Source organism: Saccopteryx bilineata, chromosome 2, assembly GCF_036850765.1.
Source record: "Saccopteryx bilineata isolate mSacBil1 chromosome 2, mSacBil1_pri_phased_curated, whole genome shotgun sequence".
NCBI lineage: Eukaryota > Metazoa > Chordata > Mammalia > Chiroptera > Emballonuridae > Saccopteryx > Saccopteryx bilineata.
The window spans coordinates 220,813,535-220,833,488 of NC_089491.1; the positions used below are offsets into that span (position 1 = coordinate 220,813,535).

The 19,954-nt window shown below is 49.6% G+C and overlaps 2 protein-coding genes across 5 annotated transcripts in view; one reads left to right on the forward strand and one right to left on the reverse strand.

Moving 5' to 3' along the window:
• Positions 1-11,376, reverse strand: part of RRP1 (ribosomal RNA processing 1) — a 28,296-nt gene extending 16,920 nt beyond the window's left edge. Inside the window, exons 1-5 of one of the 4 annotated variants that reach the window (XM_066259246.1) lie at positions 11,248-11,376; positions 6,496-6,578; positions 4,762-4,819; positions 2,403-2,488; positions 386-447 (exon numbers count right to left, since the gene is read on the reverse strand). In XM_066259246.1, coding sequence (XP_066115343.1) covers positions 386-447; positions 2,403-2,488; positions 4,762-4,819; positions 6,496-6,525 — 236 coding nt within the window. In that variant the 5' untranslated portion in view covers positions 6,526-6,578; positions 11,248-11,376. Of the gene's footprint in view, positions 1-385; positions 448-2,402; positions 2,489-4,761; positions 4,820-6,495; positions 6,579-7,331; positions 7,356-7,482; positions 7,686-11,238 lie in introns of those variants that run through there. The other 3 variants (XM_066259245.1, XM_066259244.1, XM_066259247.1) reach the window with 3 other exon arrangements.
• Positions 11,278-18,061, forward strand: CSTB (cystatin B). The gene is made up of 3 exons (XM_066259248.1): positions 11,278-11,417; positions 16,849-16,950; positions 17,703-18,061. The coding sequence occupies exons 1-3, from the start codon at positions 11,337-11,339 to the stop codon at positions 17,829-17,831; spliced, it is 312 nt and encodes a 103-aa protein (XP_066115345.1). The 5' UTR covers positions 11,278-11,336; the 3' UTR covers positions 17,832-18,061.
• The last annotated feature ends 1,893 nt before the right edge of the window (positions 18,062-19,954 follow it).

Here is a 19,954-nt window from a genome sequence, read left to right on the forward strand (position 1 = left end):
CAGAAAAATAAAAATAAATAAGTAAAATAAAATCAGTAAATAAAATCTTTAAGAAAACATGAAAAGCCTGGATGAATTAAATATTTCTAAAACTGGGAGCAATGACTGCTGAGAACAAAGCTAAACACACTAACTCACAATATATATTATGTGAGAACTCAATTCTAATTCACAGAACGTACCATCGAGGTTGGAAACAAACATTTCCATGAATATGCAAACAATAATTTTTAAAACACCTTCATTTTAAGTACCAGTGGGTCACTCCTTAATGTTAAGGCTGACATCTCTCTACACAAAATAAATTAAAAGAGGACATGTGAACTCAATCCCCTGGTGACACGAACTGGGCTTGTCAGATTTGGGGCATGCTCTGGGTACTGACCTTTCTTCCCATCCCTGCATTTTCAGGGCCACCAAGGACTCGTTCAGGACCATCCGCATGAGCTGTGGCACAAAAGGAGACCCCATGAAGGTTGCACAGCCCAGACATCCCTAGAGAATCCCATGGTCACCTTCGTGCCCCAAACACAAGCAGGTCCCCCAGAGCTTTAGCAAGACAGGACACCAGCCCTCAGGACCCTGGGCTCCAAGAATGCACTGCTGCCCAGGGCTGAGATGCCCCAGCTTTCCAAGAGCACCAGGAAGTCAAGCTCACAGAGGACAGCTGGGTAGCAACTGCAGTATGAACAACAGCTAAGATGAACTGGTCCCTGTTTCAGAAGCAAAAACTAGAATGAAGCACAGGCTCCCTCAGAAGAGGCAGAGGCCCCACAAAACCAGGTCTGACAACTGAGACAGCTTCTCCCCCCAACAGAGTAAAAGGTTTACTTTCTCTCTGCTCTTCGTGCAGTAAACTCTCTCCCTAAGCCTCATCATTTAAATCAATCCCCAGTGCCTGCCCCACAACCCCCACTTCCCTAGTACAATGGCTACAGCATTTCTAGCCTAGTTTTCCTAGCTTCCACACATATTAACCCAACATGCCCGCAGAGGGTCCAGTCATGATCAAAGGCAAGGGGACAGTACAGAGCACATCTGGCAGCCCAGATGCCAGTCCCCGACAGCAGAGACTTGACCTACATCATTCCCTGCCTGCAGTGCTGTAAAAGGGTCAGCCTTTATGGGAGCCATGCTGCTAGACATGGTCATATGGGGGGACCTGGGAAACAGGCCTCAAAAAGCAACAGAATCTATCCTACCTATGGGCCCAGTGTGTGTATGTATGCTGACTCACGTAAGAGCTGCTCTGCCCTATGCCTGACCTGTGGTGGCGCAGTGGGATAAAGCGTCAACCTGGAACACTGAGGTTGCCGGTTCGAAACCCTGGGCTTGCCTGGTCAAGGCACATATGGGAGTTGATGCTTCCTACTCCTCCCCTTTCTCTCTCTCTCTCTCTCTCTCTCTCTCCCTTCTCTCTAAAAATCAATAAATAAAATATTAAAAAAAAAAAAAAAAAAAAAAAAAAAGTGCTGCTCTGCCCTAGAAAACTGTATTCTGTAAAAGCACAAAGCCTGGCCCTGCTCCTCTGCCATTGCCTTAGTGCCCATTTTCTTCCCCTCCTCAGCCTGCTGCCTGGCCTGCCAGCTGGTCCACGCTGATATCTGATGTGCAGTGTCACATAACCCTGGTCCAAGTCTAAGCTGATGTGAGTGACAGAATCACTAATTACTGCAGCCCTGAGGGGACCCATCCTCAGTGAGGCCCGACCACTGCCCTGTACAGTGTGTCCACTGGGTCACCTGCTCTCAGACAGCAACACTGTCCTTCATCTGGAGACTGCCCCAAGTCCCAGTGAACAACATGGCAGTAATAACACTACAGAGCACAACACAGGGGTTGGGGGGATGTTTCTGAGGGCAATCCAGTAACCTAAATTTACAGGAATGCAGCGTTGGGAGGAAGAAAAACGGGATTCTGCATACAGTTACATTACTGTCCTCATCAAGAAGAAGCCGTGTTCAGGTGCTGGCACCCCGAGTGGCCCCGAGGGCCTCTAACTAGGACATGAGCTCCACACAGCTCTGCTGGTGTTCATGGGCTTCAGCACGATTCTCCCCAGGAGGGCAGTGGTAACCCTCCTCCTTGGAACTGAAAGTCTGTGCAGTGTCTGAAGGACTAAAATCTTTGCCCGCTTGCCAACCCTTAGAGATTGAACAAATATTGCACAATCCTAGTCAAGTGCACCCCAAACAAGACCTAGGCTCCCCAAACAACCCACTGGGCTATGGGTCACAGTTGTCAAGCTGGCCGCATTGCCCAGAAGCCTTCACCTCTGCCCTGTTGGGATGAGAGGCTCAGAGGCCAGACCACTCTGTGCCGCACCCCCAGCACTCCCCCCTGCCACTGCCACCGCCAGCACTGCCAGGGACCCAGCAGAGGGGCGCAGGCAATTTCCTCACCATATAGAACTTATCCAGGCGCAGTCTGTCTATGCCCGTCCACTCGCGATTCATGGTCTGCCAGAAGGTTTGAAGGAACAGGTGTTCTGGAGGAGGAAAAAAGGCCAGAAGAGAATCATGGAGGAACACAGAAGCCACTTTGGAAAGTAAGGTGATGGAACATGAAGGAACCTGGTCAGGATGTCACGTGCCAACCACCCTCTAAGGTTGCCAGTCCGAGTTCACTGAGCTGTGAGGGGGTGTGTCATGATTCTGGCTGAGAAATGGGGCTATGAGGACCCTAGCAAAGAAAAGCTGAGCCGCTAGACCCCTGATCATCAACTACATTCTCTAAAACAAGCGGGAAGAGCAAGCAAAGGCACCGGCAAAAAAAGTAGGCTGCTCAAGCCACTTTCTCCCCAGGTTCTTGGCCTCCCCTTGGCTGGGGCTGAGACCCTGCCTGACCCCCATGCCTGACTACACTATTTGCCCCACAGCTGCACTAACCATTCAAGTACAAAACCCTACTGCTAATAGCTATACCAGAGTGCTAGGGGCTAAGCTTGGCCCTCAGACTCATGTAGAAGCCCTATCCCCCATATATAAGAATACGACTTTATTTGAACATGCAGTCTTTAAAGAGGTAGTTAAGATAAAATAAGGTCACTGGTGTGAGTGCTCATCCAATCTGACTGCTATCCTTATAAGATGAGAGCAGGACACATACAGACATGGAGGGACAACCATCTGAGGACACAGGTAGAAGACTATGTCTACAAGCCAAGGAGAGAGGACTCAGGAGAAACCAACCCTGCCCACATCTTGACCTCAGGGCACGAGGCACCTCTTATCTCCCATTACAGGCTTCTCCAACAGCAACAGCTGGTCAGGTGGTTCAGTAATGGATGGGTTGACATTCACTAACTCAATCAAGTGTCACTAGGTGAATACTCTACTTTGCCCTTGGCTGAGCCCAGACTCCGCAGGCTCTGAGAAGGTAAAAAGTACAGAAGGTAGATTTCCCCACTAATTACCCCAACTCATACTCTCCCAAGTTGAAAAGGTAGTTTCTATGACTATTTGTGCACCACCACCATGCCCAAGCCAATTTTGATCCTTTGCCAACTTAAGTCTAACTGAACTAAACCCACCAGCAATGGTCCTAGTGCCATGATTGCAAATCTTTTTATAAAAACCGCCCACTTTTGCAGTGCTGGTCAACTTGGTCCCTCCTGCCCACTAGTGGATGTTCCAGCTTTCATGGTGGCCAGCGGAGCAACCAAACTAGTGCCTATGCCAGTGATGCTGCCTGGCCATGGGTACCCTCAGGACAGTGTGGGGAGGTTGAAAATGCTAGTGCTTAGACACCACACTCAGAGCTCTACTTAAGCAGATCAAGGTCTGGATATGAAGATTTACAAACATTCCCAAATGACTCCAGTGGGCAGACAGCAGGGTTGAGAACCGAATATACCCACGTATAAGATGCACCATTTTTGGAAAAATTTAGGGTCTTAGAACTGCATGTGTCTTATATTGTAGATGAGGACAAGCTAATGGATGGGAGTTTTGACGGTGATGAGGAGTTGTATGAATTTTATGATGAATAAAACTTGAGTTCAATAACTTCATGTAATACATTTTTTTCAAATTTTGGGCCCTAAAATTAAGGTGTGTCTTATACACGGGAGCGTCTTATACACAGGAAAATACATTACTCATTTGGTCAGAGCAGAAAGGAAAGTTAGAAAAGCACACTGCGGAACTTCACACCTATCAGGTGAGATCCAGTCAAGCAGCTTGGTAACACCATACTAGCTTGTCACTTTAGTTTTATAATGTAAGATATTAGTCCTTTAGACCAGGGGTCCCCAAACTACAGCCTGCAGGCTGCATGTGGCCCCCTGAGGCCATTTATCTGACCCCCGCCACACTTCCGGAAGGGGTACCTCTTTCATTGGTGGTCAGTAAGAGGAGCATAGTTCCCATTGAAATACTGGTTGGTTTGTTGATTTAAATTTACTTGTTCTTTATTTTAAATATTATATTTGTTCTCATTTTGTTTTTTTACTTTAAAATAAGATATGTGCAGTGTGCATAGGGATTTGTTCATAGTTTTTTTTATAGTCCGGCCCTCCAACGGTCTAAGGGACAGTGAACTGGCCCCCTGTGTAAAAAGTTTGGGGACCCCTGCTTTAGACTCTTGTGCTGAGTGTATTTTAGGGTTATACATGTTGAAGCTTTTCATACATAAGCACCAGCAGACACCAGCTACAATGGGGACTTCTCTCTTGCTCTAGATCTTAAAACCCAAGCTTTCTGTACCTGGTAGCTAACTGATTCAGCGATTCTGGCCCTACCAAAGGGTAAGGATACTCACGTGCCTCTGTGGTTTGAAAAGCATGAATGAGTTGGGAAATGGTCTTTCCTAGTTCCTCCTGTGCAAGAAATAGTAAAAAAACTCCCTCAGCCTCTGAAGAAATGTGGCCTTACAATAAGCAACAACAAAAAGACAAACACACTCAACTGCCCACTTATTACAAGAACCGGTTTCCACTGGCTTGTTAAGCCCAGTGTGCATGAGATTTGCAGTAAAAGGCTGCCCCTACAGTCAGGGCCAGCAGAGCCTTGCAATAAGGGCAGTAACCACCCTCATGATCAAGGTTGAGCCTCGAGCAACAGTGGTTGACTGTCAAAGGAAGGAACAAGAGAAGGCAGGACAGAGCAGGGAGTCTCAAGGCATGCAATCACCTGACCAGCAGAACGAGGGAGCCAACTAGACCCCTATAAATTACTCACTGCCTGCCTGTCACTGGCCAAGTACCATTTACTATACTAGTTACATAGATCATTCCAGAGCCCCTGATACTCTAGTTCAGTAGGCATGGAATACAGCATGTGAATCTGCTTTTTAAGTATTACCCCCATCACCCAGGGGATCTTGAAGAAGAGTAACAACTCACACTCTTAAAAACACTGTTCTAAAAAGGCTAGCATTTTAGGGCAGTGAAGCTGCTCAGTAAAATATCATAATAATAGATACACATCATTTTACATTTGTCCAAATCCAAAAATCATATAACACCAGGAGGTGATCCCACAGGTAAACTATGGACTCTGAGTGATGATGTGTCATTGTTGGCTCATCAATTGTAATAAATGTATCTGGTGGGAAAAGTTGATAACAGAGGCAGCTGTGCATCTGGCAGGGGTGGGGGTGGGGTGGGAAATCTGTGTACCTTCCTCTCAATTTGCCATGAATTAAAACTGCTCTAGCCTGGGCTGGATAGCTCAGTTGGTTAAAGCATTGTCTGGAAGTACAGAAGTAGCCAGCCCTCTAAAATCAATTAAAAAAAAAAAACTGCTCTAAAAAAATCAAGCTTTCTTTAAAAAAAAAAAAAAAAGACAGCCTGACCAGACAGTGGCGCAGTGGATAGAGTGTCAGACTGGGATGCGGAAGGACCCAGGTTCGAGACCCCGGGGTTGCCAGCTTGAGGGCGGGCTCATCTGGCTTGAGCAAAAGCTCACCAGCTTGGACCCAAGGTCGCTGGCTCGAGCAAGGGGGTTACTCAGTCTGCTGAAGGCCCACGGTCATGGAACGTATGAGAAGGCAATCGGTGAACAACTGCGGTGTCGCAACGAAAAACTGATGATTGATGCTTCTTATCTCTCTCCGTTCCTGTCTGTCTGTCCCTATCTATCCCTCTAACTGACTCTCTCTCTGTCCCTGTAAAAAAAATTTTAAAAAAATAAAAATAATTTAAAAAAATTAAAAAAGCATTAAAAAAAAAAGGCAACTTAAAATAGCAGTGGGAGAAAGCTATATCTAGAAGACTTGGACCCTCTCCCTTGGTTACTATTACTTTAGGGTTCAGTCAGTTTCTTACACAGGACAGATCCAGGCTTCACCCATGCAATGAATGACTTGCACTGTGTGGCTACAGTGCTCAACTCAGCAAGAATAAGACCCAGTCTAACCCAAAGGCCCTAGCTCCCGGCCATTAAAATAAAAAAGTATCAAAGCTGTAAAACTTTGCCCAAGGTCAACCATACACTCATCTGTACTCCTACTGACACTGCTACTCCAGATTCTTCTGACTTCCCATACACTCACCTGGAGAAGCGGCTTGTCCTGCATCCACATGCAATAAAACAGTCCTTTCCATACCTTCAGCAGCTCGTCATGAGTGAAACTACCTGCACGAAAAACAGCAACACTCAGACTTAAGTGAACCCCAACCTTTCAGTACCAGGAGCGAAGCCAGAGAAATGTGACTGCCTGAACTAGAACAAGTTCTATGACTGCAAAAGTAGCTGGCCCTCCCCTCTCAAGCCATCCTAACTCAGAACCCACTAGACCTGTGGCTGCAGGAACTCCCCCAGGTAACTGCCATTTCATTCTTTCAATAAAATCTGAGAATCTACAAGTATCAGGCACCGTACTCCATTATGGAGATTCAAAATTGAGTGAGTCGCCATTTCCTATGCTGGGTGGTGGCTAACTACACAGGTTAATCTGTTGGTGATAATTAATCTAGCACTACCCTTGGGCTTTGTAAACTTTTCAGTGTGACCCTTCAAACTCAAAAGAAAAAGTTGTCATCAGGTTAGTAAGAAAGCAATATATATATTAAATCACTCAAATTACTTAGTTCCTGTGTCTGGCACTGTGTTTAATGAGCAGTGGTTCTCTGACTTGAGCATTTGCACTGGAGTCATCTGGAGAGCTTAACATAGATGTTGCTGGCCATACTGCCAGTATCTGATTCAGCAAGATTGGGAGACCAAGAATTTGCATTTCTAACAAATGTCCGGGTGATGCTGAAGGTACAACACTTTGAGAACCACTGTAACAAGAGACTAAGTAACATGCATACTCTGCCCTCGCGGAGCACACACTAACGACAGTGAAACTCAAACACAATCCAATAATTACTCAATGAAAATTACACAGTGACAAATGCCGCGAGGCCAGTGGGAAGTGCCGCCCGTAGACCCGCCGGGCCACGTGGAGATTCCACGCAGTTCGGAGATCCCCGCTGCGCCGCGCCAGGACCAGCCCCCGAGTCTGCCCCCCACACTCCGCCACCCATGCGCCAACCTGCAGCCCGCTGAGTCCTAGCGACGATGTATTTCCGGAGCTTCCTCATCGCCCGGTCCCGGGTCACCTGCTCGTTCCCTGCCAGGCGTTGCGCCAGCTGGATCTCAGGGGGGAGCTGCACTCGCGAAACCATGCCGACCGTCACTAAGCCTCGTGCACCAGCGACCGTTCCACTAACCTTTGCCTAGGCGCGTGGTGTGACGTCACACGACCGCGCCGGCGCGCTACGTGACGACACGCGCCCGCGCCGGCCTCGCCCCGACCGCTCGCCATCGAGCACAGCGGCCGGAACCCGCAGTGACAGCACTAGACAGTTGTAATTAAAGGGAGGTCAGTCACTAAGCGTGTGCCCTCCATTTGGGGACGTGGGGGGGGGGGGGCTGTAGTTTAACTCAGTTGATGACAGAAAGCTTTTCTTTCCAAAGAATGCCAGCGAACACAGGCAGGAGGAATGGTAGAATTGGAGAAAACCCTGTGCGCACCCCAATGAATCTTTGCTTCAGGCAAAAGTCATCAGAAAATGGCACAAGGGCCAAAGAAAGGTGGTGGGGGACAGGGTTTGCAGGAGTATCAGTCCCTGCCCCAAATAGCTTGCCACCGCTGGTGTGCGTCCCCTCTGGTGAAGCAGCATCACCTGTGGGCACTCTAGGCTGACCCTCATCCAGCCTTCAAGTCTGCACCCCAGCTTTCAGGACATAGAGGAAGACAGTGCACTCACTGTACACAGGGGACAATCACCATCCTGGTCTAGGACAGTTACCCGATGTTTTCCCAGAGTTAATGCCATGGGCAAAGGAGTGAATGAATGCCTATATAAAGGAGATATACAAATGCATATACAAATATTGATTGGATATCTGTTCAAAGAAAAAGCTATATAAGTCATTTTGGGGACAATTAGGAAAGCTTGCATATACACTAGATGTTAGATGATAATGCAGAATAATTGTTTATTTTCTTAAGTGTGACAATGTAGTGTTTATGTTTATATAGAAGTAACTCAGCAGATTTTTTCTGTAAAAAGACACAAGTCAGGGAACCCCAAGTGGAGGCATGTTGATCTGGTAGACTAGGAGGATGCAGGGTTCTGATTTATTATGGCAAAAGGATACAAAACAAAATCAGCACAGGGTAAAGACATGTGAAGAGAGTCCAGGGGACACCAGGAGGAAGCTTCCAGAATTCTCTCCAGGTAGAGTCACACAGGCCACACTTAACTCCCCAGCAAGGAGTTGTGACAACACATGTGAGATGTCAACTACCAGGGAGCAAAATGGAAAAACACATGCTTCTTTTACTTTGGTGAGTACAGGTTAGTTAACATTCAACATTTACAGTAGGTAGAGATGGTATGTGGGCAACAAGGTAACAGTGAGGGGTTTCCAGGCATCCACCAGTGCCAGTGTGGTTATGACTCCAAGGGGCCTGGAAAAGAAAATTACTCTGACTTTTCAAAGGTATGTTATTCTAGATGCATAAGAACAATAGACAGGGCTTGGGGAAGGTAAAGACTGACCTTTTACTAAGGAAGCTATAGGCCTGGGATGTGAGTACCCACCACAACCTGCTTACAAGCCACTCCCACTGGGGCTCTGCACTGGAATTTATGATCAGATCTCCTGTGTGGTTACTTTTGGTCACTGGGCTTGTCAGGCCCACCATGTAGCTCCCAGAGCTTGCTTTTCAGGTCTGCTTTGTAGCCCCTTTACTGGTCACACATGAACTCATTCAATTATAAGTGAATTGTAAGGGAATCTCTTCTTCCCCTCCTCCAGGGCTCAACCACACCCAGCCTCCCACCCTTCCCTGAAGTTACAGACCAGGCTTTTCCCTGGAAGGTACCAGAAAGGCTTGCCTCTCCCACATACCTGCTTATAAGCCACTCCCACTGGGGCTCTGCACTGGGCCCCTAGAAGGCAAGGCTGGGCTTGCACCTGCAGTCAGCACCCAGTGGTGAAAGAGGCACAGCGTCTGGAGAAGGAGATGCAGCTGGGTCACTCCCACCCCAGCCTGAGGCCTTGGGAGTCACCTCATGACTGAACTCTTTTGTGCCTCCTCTGTTCACCTATGTCAGCACTTTACTATGTCCCTGGTTGCATGCTGGTGACATCTAGAGCAGCTGGCACAAAGGGGGTGCTGGGCTAGGTTTTGCAGATGAGGAGTGTAAGGTGGTCCAATGTACTCAATAGTGAGGTCAGGCAGGGCCTGAGCCTGAACTCCAGGATGCCCTGGCAGCCCCTGCCTCTGGCTACTCCTGGTGCACAGTGGGCATAGACTTCTCTCCTTACTGCCCTCCATGGCTGTCAGGTTCAGCTCCCACTCATCTCTTGGTCCCTCCCACCTGGTATCTGGCCCTGTATGGGACCAGGGCCACCCAAGGGCTTCTCCAGGGCTCATGTCCATGCCTACCCATGGGGTGACCCTTGATCTCCTCTGCAGGACACACATACACCCCTACTCAAAGCTGTGATCCCCTATTTACCCTGCGGGCCATACCCATCCCATCACCACAGCAGACCCTTATCTCCTCTGCAGGACCCAGGCCTACCTTTCATGGGGCCCTACACTGTCCCCTGCAAGGCCATGCCCACCCATGCACAGCCTACTTCCACTGTCTCCTACAGGTCCCTATAGAGGAAAAAAATGTTCTTCTTTTCCCTTCTAGGTTCTTTTTCTAGTCTAATAATTTACTTGACATAGGAAAGACTAACAGGAGAAGAACAAATTTAATTTCATACATATTGAAGCCTGACCTGTGGTGGTGCAGTGGATAAAGCGTCAACCTGGAAATGCTGAGGTTGCCGGTTCAAAACCCTGGGCTTGCCTGGTCAAGGCACATATGGGAGTTGATGCTTTCTGCTCCTCCCCCCCCCTCTCTTCTCTATAGTGAATAAATAAAATCTTTAAAAAAAACACCTTAAAAGAAAAACTAAACTAATTTCATACATATTGAGCGCTATAGAAATATGACACCGAAAGGCAGCCAGGGCAGCTGAGGTCTACAGCCATCCAGAGCTAAGGACTGGGATATGAGTCCGCAGTTTCAAAGGCGAGTAGGGCAAACCACAGGAAGATGAGAAGAGCAGATGTTTGGTAATCAGATATCTGCTCTGCTATGCATATCAGTTTCAAGATTTAAAAAGAAAAATCTCTGCTTTGCTCTCTTCGCGGACCAGGCTCCTTAGGCAATCAAGGTAGACGTGAAAAGTCCCCTCACCCCAATGGCTGGGTCTTGACTGCTTTCTGCTCAAAATAATCCACGTGCGAGAAAGTGGCATTTTAGGAGTGGCATTCTGTATCCTGTTCCCCTTCAACCCATGCACACCTCCAGGGCTTCGCACACCTCCAGGGCTTCACACTCCTCACGACGACAACCACCACCCCTTCCACCCGCCCTGTAGACACACGCGCGCGCCGGACAAACCCCAGAGCCGGACAAAACCCAGATCTCTAGCCCCCCACCCCACCCTCCCCAGCTGGTGACTCCGCGGCGGGGAAGATAGACACCAAACTACGAGTGGGAGGGGACAAAGCACTACAGCACACCGCCCTTGGTCCCTAGGCGGTGCCCTCGGCGTGGGTCCCAGGTCGTGTAGTGCGCCCACCCCTCACATATCTCTCCTCTTCTCACCCTACTCGACCCCTATTCCCACTCCTCCGCCTCTCGCGCCCGCGCCCCCAACCCTCCCACGCGACAGCGCCCTCCACCCCACCCCATTCTCCGCTCCCTTGTGGTTCCGCCCCGCGCCACGTGACCTCACGAACTTAAGGTGGAGGACTCTCTTCAATTGTCACCACACTGGTAGTCTGCTGCTCTTCCGTGTCCGCTGCTCTTCCGTGTCCACTGCTCCACCATGAGCGGTATGGGGAGGATGTGCGGCGGGTGTACCGCCACCCAGCCCGCCACGGCCGACGTCCAGGCCATCGCCGACCAGGTAGGCGGGCCGAGTCCTCCCGAGCTTGGGTGGGGTCCGGCCCTCTCCGCGGAGGGGCAGCACTCGCCGCAACGCGGAGATCAGGGGTGAAATGAGCCCACTTCCAACGCGGCTAGGGAGTCGGTCTGGGACTGCGACCGAAGGGCCTCGGCTTCCGGGGACTGCGCCCAGGGGCGCTCAGTAGGAAGGGCTTGTTTGCTTGTCCTCGGCGGTTGGGGGGCGGAAATCAGAGAACAAAAAATAGAGCAGGTGGGGTGGAAGTTAACCTTCTGTGAACCAGGGGAAGGGTATGCCGGGGTCCTAAATTTATATTCTTATTCTGGTTCTCCTTGTATAAGTTTGAAATTTTCTGCAAATAAATGGTTTTTATTTTTATTTATTTTAAATTGATTTTTAGAGGCAGAGAAAGAGAGGGAAACATCGCTTTTTGTTCCATTTATTTATGCTTTAATTGGTTGCTTCTTGTATGTGCCCCGATGTGGGATCTAACTGCAACCTTGGTGTATCAGGATGGTGCTCTAACCAACGGAGCTACCTGCCCAGGGCAAATAAACATTTTTAAAAAGAAAACGGAGGCCCTGGCCTGTTGGCTCAGTGGTAGAGCGTCGGCCTGGTGTGCAGGAGTCCTGGGTTCGATTCCCGGCCAGGGCACACAGGAGAAGCGCCCATCTGCTTCTCCACCCCTTCCCCTCTCCTTCCTCTGTCTCTCTCTTCCCCTCCCGCAGCCGAGGCTCCATTGGAGCAAAGATGGCCCGGGCGCTGGGGATGGCTCCTTGGCCTCTGCCCCAGGCGCTGGAGTGGCTCTGGTTGCAACAGAGCGACGCCCCGGAGGGGCAGAGCATCGCCCCCTGGTGGGCAGAGCGTCGCCCCCTGGTGGGCGTGCCGGGTGGATCCCGGTGGGGCGCATGCGGGAGTCTGTCGGACTGTCTCTCCCCGTTTCCAGCTTCAGAAAAATAAAAAATAAAAATAAAAAAGAAAGAAAAGAAAACGGAGACCAGGCTGGGATACAGAATCTGGTTCAGACAGTTTACAGCACTTGACTCCTGTGCCTCTGTTTCCTCGTCTGCCAAGTGGGCATCATCACTAAGGTACCTTCACGGAGGGTTCTGGGGAAGGTGGAATGGACCTGTGGTTGAAAACCACTGGTTTAGAAGACCATTCAACCATAGTAAAGGGTGGTGAGTCAGTCCCACGAGACTTGGAAAATGAGGAATTTGTAGGGACTGCGTTGCGGGGTGACCAGCCTGGGGTTTGAGTCAGCAGGTGAAATGTAAAACAAACCTCTCTCTCCTCTAAGTCTCCTCCCCTGCTGCTTCCCAGCCCAATGGTTTTGAAATTTCAAAACCTTTGCTCAGGTGGTTTAGAAATTTTGTGCTGGTTTGTGAAGGAGTTACCCAGCTTGATGTTAAATGAAGATCTATAATTTCTGGCAGACTGGCACTGGTCCACAAACCAGTGGTTGAAAACCACTGGTTTAGAAGACCATCTGACCATAGTAAAGGCTGGTGAGTCAGTCCCATGAGACTTTGAAAATGAGGAATTGGTAAGGACTGCATGGTGAACCAGCTTGGAGGTTCCTGGTGCCTCCCCACATTACTCACAGACCTCAGCTGCTCCTAGCTGTTCCTGGTTTTCCAGGCCTAAGAAATTCCTCACTTGTTACGTGACCTTTGAATGCGCATAAGCTCATTCAGGAGAGAAGAGCTGCTGTCTTGGGGCTCTTTAATTTGGTGTTGGTCACTTGAAAGTGACAAGAGAGCAGTCACCATTGCTTCTGGGAGGTCCAGTTCTTGAGGGTGGGCCATTGGCTGGTGACTCAGAGGACAGAGGCAGGGTCACTGTCTTGTGGCCATTTATACTGACTCCTCCCCAAGCACTGCAGGCTGCAGGTGAGGAGAATAAAAGTCAGAGAGGGGAGCCTGGCCAGAGGATGGCCCAGTCCCAAAGTCTGTCTCAGCCTCCTTGAGGAGAGCCCATCTGTTTTTCCCCAGCTCCTGCCCTGCCTGGTCCCCAGAAGGCTGGTAGCTGGCAGTTTCCTAAGCATCCCTGAGCCTTCTGTGCTCTAACCCCGCCCATTCTTTCTCCTGGTCAACAGCAATATAAATGAACTGTCACCACAGGCAGTGGCCTGGCCTGGCCTCGGCGACTGCCACATTCCCAGTCCCACTAACCTACATTTGGGTTTTCTCACCATTCCTTGCAAATGGCTAGGGCTTTCCTGCCTCCACTCCTGAAGCAGGCCAAGAGGGAGACAATTCCTTCCCAGACTCCTGGGTGGGTTTGTTGTGGGCATCACTTACCCCCTTGGGCTTATCCAAGCACAGCACCTTGCAGGAACAAGGACGCTGCAGGTAAGCATTCAGACACACCTAGGCCCACAGTGAGAACCTGCTTGCTGCATGGAGAGGGCAGAGGAGTGGTGGGATGGGCCTGCCTTCTCCCTTACTGACTCTCCCTCTTGTCCTTAGGTGTCCTGACTCCATCCTCCTCTTCATTCTTATCTGGGGAGGGCCCCTCCCTGGAGGCAAAGGGAGGTCACAGTGACTCACTTGCACGTAATACGGGTGATCCCCCCTTGGCTCCCAGCAGCTAGCCTGCATCCTGCAGTTGCTTTAACTAAAATCCTCTAACACTCTGTAATTAGTCTAATCACTCTAGCCAAAGTCAAAATGCTCCAATGTCTACCAATTAATCTAGATAGCAGCCAGAGACTTTGAAACTAAATTATATTACATTTTATTTATTTATTTATTTATTTTTTGGGTTTTTTTTTTTTTTTTTTTTTTTTTTTGTATTTTTCTGAAGCTGGAAACGGGGAAAGACAGTCAGACAGACTCCCACATGCGCCCAACCAGGATCCACCTGGCACGCCCACCAGGGGCGACGCTCTGCCCACCAGGGGGCGATGCTCTGCCCATCCGGGGCGTCGCTCTGTCGCGACCAGAGCCACTCCAGCGCCTGGGGCAGAGGCCAAGGAGCCATCCCCAGCTCCCGGGCCATCTTTGCTCCAATGGAGCCTCGCTGCGGGAAGGGAAGAGAGAGACAGAGAGGAAGGAGAGGGGGAGGGGTGGAGAAGCAGATGGGCGCTTCTCCTGTGTGCCCTGGCCGGGAATCGAACCCGGGACTCCTGCACACCAGGCCGACGCTCTACCACTGAGCCAACCGGTCAGGGCCTATTTTAATTTTTTTTGTATTTTTCTGAAGTTGGAAACAGGAAGGCAGTCAGACTCCCACATGCGCCCAACCGGGATCCACCCAGCACACCCACCAGGGGGTGATGCTCTGCCCATCTGGGGCATCGCTCTGTTGCGACCAGAGCCATTCTAGTGCCTGAGGCAGAGGCCACAGAGCCATCCTCAGCACCCAGGCCAACTTTGCTCCAGTGGAGCCTCGCTGCGGGAAGGGAAGAGAGAGACGGAGAGGAAGGAGAGGGGGAGGGGTGGAGAAGCAGATGGGCGCTTCTCCTGTGTGCCCTGGCCGGGAATCGAACCCGGGACTCCTGCACGCCAGGCCGATGCTCTACCACTGAGCCAACCAGCCAGGGCTAAATTATATTTTAAATAAAAAAAATTAAAAACAAATCTTCCCTCTCCTCCATAAAGATACTCAGTTATAAGAGGCCACGAGCCTGGGAGATGGGACTGAACCAAAAGTATGATTCCTGGGGCCCTGGCCAGTTGGCTCAGTGGTAGAGCGTCAGCCTGGCGTGCAGGAGTCCTGGGTTCAATTCCCGGCCAGGGCACACAGGAGAAGCTCCCATCTGCTTCTCCACCCCTCCCCCTCTCCTTCCTCTCTGTCTCTCTCTTCCCCTCCCATAGCCAAGGCTCCATTGGAGCAAAGATGGCCCGGGCGCTGAGGATGGCTCCGTGGCCTCTGCCTCAGACCCTAGAATGGCTCTGGTCACAACAGAGCGATGCCCCAGATGGGCAGAGCATCGCCCCCGGTGGGCGTGCTGGGTGGATCCCAGTCGGGCGCATGCGGGAGTCTATCTGACTGCCTCCCCGTTTCCAACTTCAGAAAAATACAAATAAATAAATAAAAAATAAAACAAAAGTATGATTCCTGTTTGAGACTTAGGATCAGGATCAGCCTCTGCCCAGAGGTACAACATCCTCAGGAAGTCATCTGAAAATGCAGGAAAGCACCCTTTACCTGCCAAGTACTTTCTCTGCTGCCTAATCTGTTACAGGAAAACTTAAGAACAGTCTGAGTGCCTAATAGGGAAAGTTAGAGAATTAAGGCACATCTATGAGATGGAAGAGTAAAACTAATATTAAAACTAACTTTAGTTTAAAATTTTAAACTGTTTTAAGGTTTTAATTTTAAAACTCATTAAAAATTATATTCGGTCATTCAAATGAACTGCTTGCATGTTAAGTAAAAAATGAAAACAGGGTATATGCCTGACCAGTGGTGGTGCGATGGATAGAGCGTTGACCTGGTCTGCTGTGGTCCCCAGTTCAAAACCCTGAGGTTGCCAGCTTGTGCACAAGGCCATTGACATGATTCCAAGGTTGCTGCTTGAGCAAGGGGTCACTGACTCGGCTAACCTCCCCCCTTGTCAAGGTTCATACGAGAAGCAATCAATGAACAACTAAACTGAAGTAACTATGAGATCATACTTCTCCCTCTTTCCCTTCCTTCCTGTCTCTAAGAAAGGGAGGGAAGAAGGGAAAGAGGGAAGAAAGGAGGGAAGGAAGGAAGGAAGGGAGGGAGGGAGGGAGGGAGGGAGGGAGGGAGGGAGGAAGGAAAGAAAAAATGGTATAAACTTGCATGCAGTGTCATAATGATGAAAATATAAAAACCTCTCCCACCTAGAAAAGAAAGGGCAAGTGAGATACTGCAATCATATCTTTGGAACTTGGGTGGAATTAAGGAATTGTTTGCCATCCTTTATCATTAGCCCTAACAGTTTTGTTTTGTTTTTTTTGTTTGTTTGGTTTTTTTACAGAGACAGAGAGAGAGTCAGAGAGAGGGATAGACAGGGACAGACAGACAGGAATGGAGAGAGATGAGAACCATCAATCATCGTTGCGTATTGCGACACCTTAGTTGTTCATTGATTGCTTTCTCATATGTGCCTTGACCGGGGGCCTTCAGCAGACTGAGTAACCCCTTGCTGGAGCCAGCGACCTTGGGTCCAAGCTGGTGAGCTTTTTGCTCAAACCAGATGAGCCCACGCTTAAGCTGGCAACCTCGGGGTCTCGAACCTGGGTCCTCTGCATCCCAGTTCAATGCTCTATCCACTGCGCCACCGCCTGGTCAGGCAGCCCTAACAGTTGAACACGTCTCCTCCATGGCATGGCAAGGAAAAAGGGTGGGACTTAGAAGTCAGTATGTAACATTTAATGTGATGTAGAAGCTCTTGTGTTTGTCAGTTACTCTTTCAAGAAGGAAGCCACTGAGTGATCCCTTCTCTCCTGTGCCCTAGGTGAAGCCCCAGCTGGAGGCAAAGGAAAACAAGAACTACACAATGTTTAAGGCTGTGGAGTTTAAGAGCCAGATAGTTGCGGGGACTAACTACTTCATCAAGGTGGAGTGCCAGCCTCATGGGGTGCTCCTGCAGACATAGGTGGTGGGGGCTTGTAGGTGCCAGGACAGGGGTGCTTCAAGGGAATCCTTTGGCAGCCCCCAGCTTCAGGGGATTTATTCCCTCTAAAGTGAGTGTGGCCCTGGCCGGTTGGCTCAGCGGTAGAGTGTCGGCCTAGCGTGCGGAGGACCCGGGTTCGATTCCCGGCCAGGGCACACAGGAGAAGCGCCCATTTGCTTCTCCACCCCTCCGCCGCGCTTTCCTCTCTGTCTCTCTCTTCCCCTCCCGCAGCCAAGGCTCCATTGGAGCAAAGATGGCCCGGGTGCTGGGCATGGCTCTGTGGCCTCTGCCTCAGGCGCTAGAGTGGCTCTGGTCGCAACATGGCGACGCCCAGGATGGGCAGAGCATCGCCCCCTGGTGGGCAGAGCGTCGCCCCTGGTGGGCATGCCGGGTGGATCCCGGTCGGGCGCATGCGGGAGTCTGTCTGACTGTCTCTCCCTGTTTCCAGCTTCAGAAAAATGCAAAAAAAAAAAAAAAAAAAAAAGTAAAGTGAGTGTGGGGTGCTGAGGGTGCTGGCTGGGGTGATGTGCATCTGCTCTGTCTGAGGGAAGAAGATGGGAATGTCATCAGCCTAGCTGCTGATGCCCTGAGGGGACACAGCCTCCACACCCTGGGCCTTTGTCACACAGTCCAGTTGAGCACAGGGACTTGGGGTTAGAGGCATCACTGATTCCTGACTCAACTCTCCTTTGCAGGTTCAAGTTGCAGATGATGACTTCATACACATTCGAGTGTATAAAAGTCTCCCACACGAAAACAAGCCCCTGGCCTTGCACGACTATCAGACCAACAAGGCCAAGCATGATGAGCTGTCCTATTTCTAGGTCTGGATATTGAACCGAATCTGCTGCCCACGTGGTTCTCTGTCCTCTGTGACTGTGTGTCTGGAGTCATAAATTAACATCTCTGCGCTGTGCCACTTTCAATGGAGGGGCTATTCTGCACTAACCTGGTGTCCCTGACCTTAATAGTGTGATTTCCTCCCAATCGATAATCTTAATTAAATTGCTTAAATTATCTCTTAATACATATATTTTTAAATCTTTGCAAATTTCTTCCTTTGTTTTGGATTTTTTTCTTCATGTGAAACCATAATCACCCTATGGAAATGTCCAGACATGTTCACAAAGTTCTTTGACAGACACATACTGGCCTGAGCTGGCTGGAGACCCCTTCTACCTGAGGAGGGGCACAGCGAGGTTGCCCAGGTCACAGCAAGTGGGTAGCAGAACCAGAATTCCAGGGGTCTGTTCCAACTACGGCTGTCCACTGTTTCCTAGACTCCATGTCCTGGATTTGAGTAGACCCGATTCTAGACCATTAGCTCAGCTGTGGGATAATGGTTTAGATGTGCTCAGATACAGTCACATTTTACATTTCCATAGCAATACACAGATGCAGTGTCACTGCGGGTAGTGTGCAACCCAGCTGTGTAGTTGCTCTGAGTTCCGCCTGGAAGGCTGTCTAGTTCATCCACTGAGCTGAGCTGCGTGTGCTCAAAGCCTGAGCACTGGGCAACAGCCCATCTGTTTTAACAATGCTTTCGTTTTCAGTAGCGGTCATGGCCATCAGTGCAGTCAATCCACTGGCTGATTTGGCCTGTGCATATGAAATAGAATTAAAAAGAGTGCCTCAAACGTAAGAGTAATGAGCATTTGGTGAAATTTCTGTGTGACTCAGGGTCAAGGTAGAAAATGTGTTCCTGAGGGTTAACGGTCTAACATTCCTGAACTTCACATGGCTTCCCTGTGGTGTGTGGCATTTTGTGCCAGTGTCAGGCTGTCTGGGTCATGAGGTCATAAAGAGCACTGGAGGGCAGAACGATGAGCATGCAGAGCCTTGACAGGGAATAAGGAATCCTTGAATAATGAGCTGTGTGTATACTAGTCTCTCTCCATGAACTGTAAGAATAAAACACTTTCATAACATGTTCTTAGTCCTGCCAAAGAGTCAAGCAATTCTGCACTGAGGTGAAGACCTACTACAGTTCCCACCTGGGGACTTCCAGCAATAGGCAGGGGGAGTGTCATGAGCCAGCACAACCTGTAATTTTGAATTCTGTGGGTCTCTAGTGGGAACAGCAGAAGATTAGAAAATAAATACAAAGAAAAAGAATGGAATCTAGAGGTCTTCAGGTGGCTGATACCCTACCAAAAGCGCCAGTACTCCCAAGAGCTTTTTTTTAATTGTAAAGCAAGTCATTTGCAAAACAAAGAGCTCAGGTACAAAGTCACATTTCTGAGGCAAAAAAAGATTTCTCCCAAGTGCAGAAAACCCCTCACCTTGTATAACGTCTTAACTTCACAAAACAAAGGGTAAAGAGAAACCTGCTTCCAGTCTCTTCGAGGGACATGGGGGATGGGAAGAGCAGAAACCATCAGCATCACAGCTAACAGGGAGCTGTGAGGAAGGGGATGTAAATTCCCTTTACCAACTTAAACATCTGAGGTTGTGGGGAGGAGCTTAGCCTTTAGCAACCTAATCAAGCAAGTGAGGTGGGGGGTGGGCAAGAACCCTGCCAGTCCCCTACACCTCTGTCCCCCACAGATCTAAACTGCAAGGACTACGTCAGCTTGTAGTCTCCCACAGAGGGGAGAGCATGCAGGTTGCTAAACAGGGTCAACAGCCCATGCCCTGCAGGCAGGGAGCCTCCATGGAGGCAGCTCTCACTGCCATTTTAAAGGATGACTGCCTCAGGGGTGCAGGTTATGCTCATGGGGTGATGAGACATTTGTGAAACCAGGGAGGTGGCAGATACACAGGCTGTGATATACTAAATGGTGCTGGGCTGTGCACTTTCAAATGGTTAGGTGTGTATCAAGTGAATCTCACCTCAATAAAAACAGCACAGGACAGTAAACCAGAGCTAGTTTGGGGCACCTTTAGGAGAGGGTTTGGGGGATAAATGCTGGGCTGGAGCTCTTCCCCCTGCCCACCAAGCCCAGCC

Excerpts from the sequence above, each read along its gene's own strand:
- CSTB (XM_066259248.1), top strand. The coding sequence starts at position 11,337 with ATGAGCGGTATGGGGAGGATGTGCGGCGGGTGTACCGCCACCCAGCCC. Across the intron at positions 11,418-16,848 it reads TCCAGGCCATCGCCGACCAG|GTGAAGCCCCAGCTGGAGGC; the intron begins GTAGGCGGGCCG and ends CCTGTGCCCTAG. Across the intron at positions 16,951-17,702 it reads GGACTAACTACTTCATCAAG|GTTCAAGTTGCAGATGATGA; the intron begins GTGGAGTGCCAG and ends TCTCCTTTGCAG.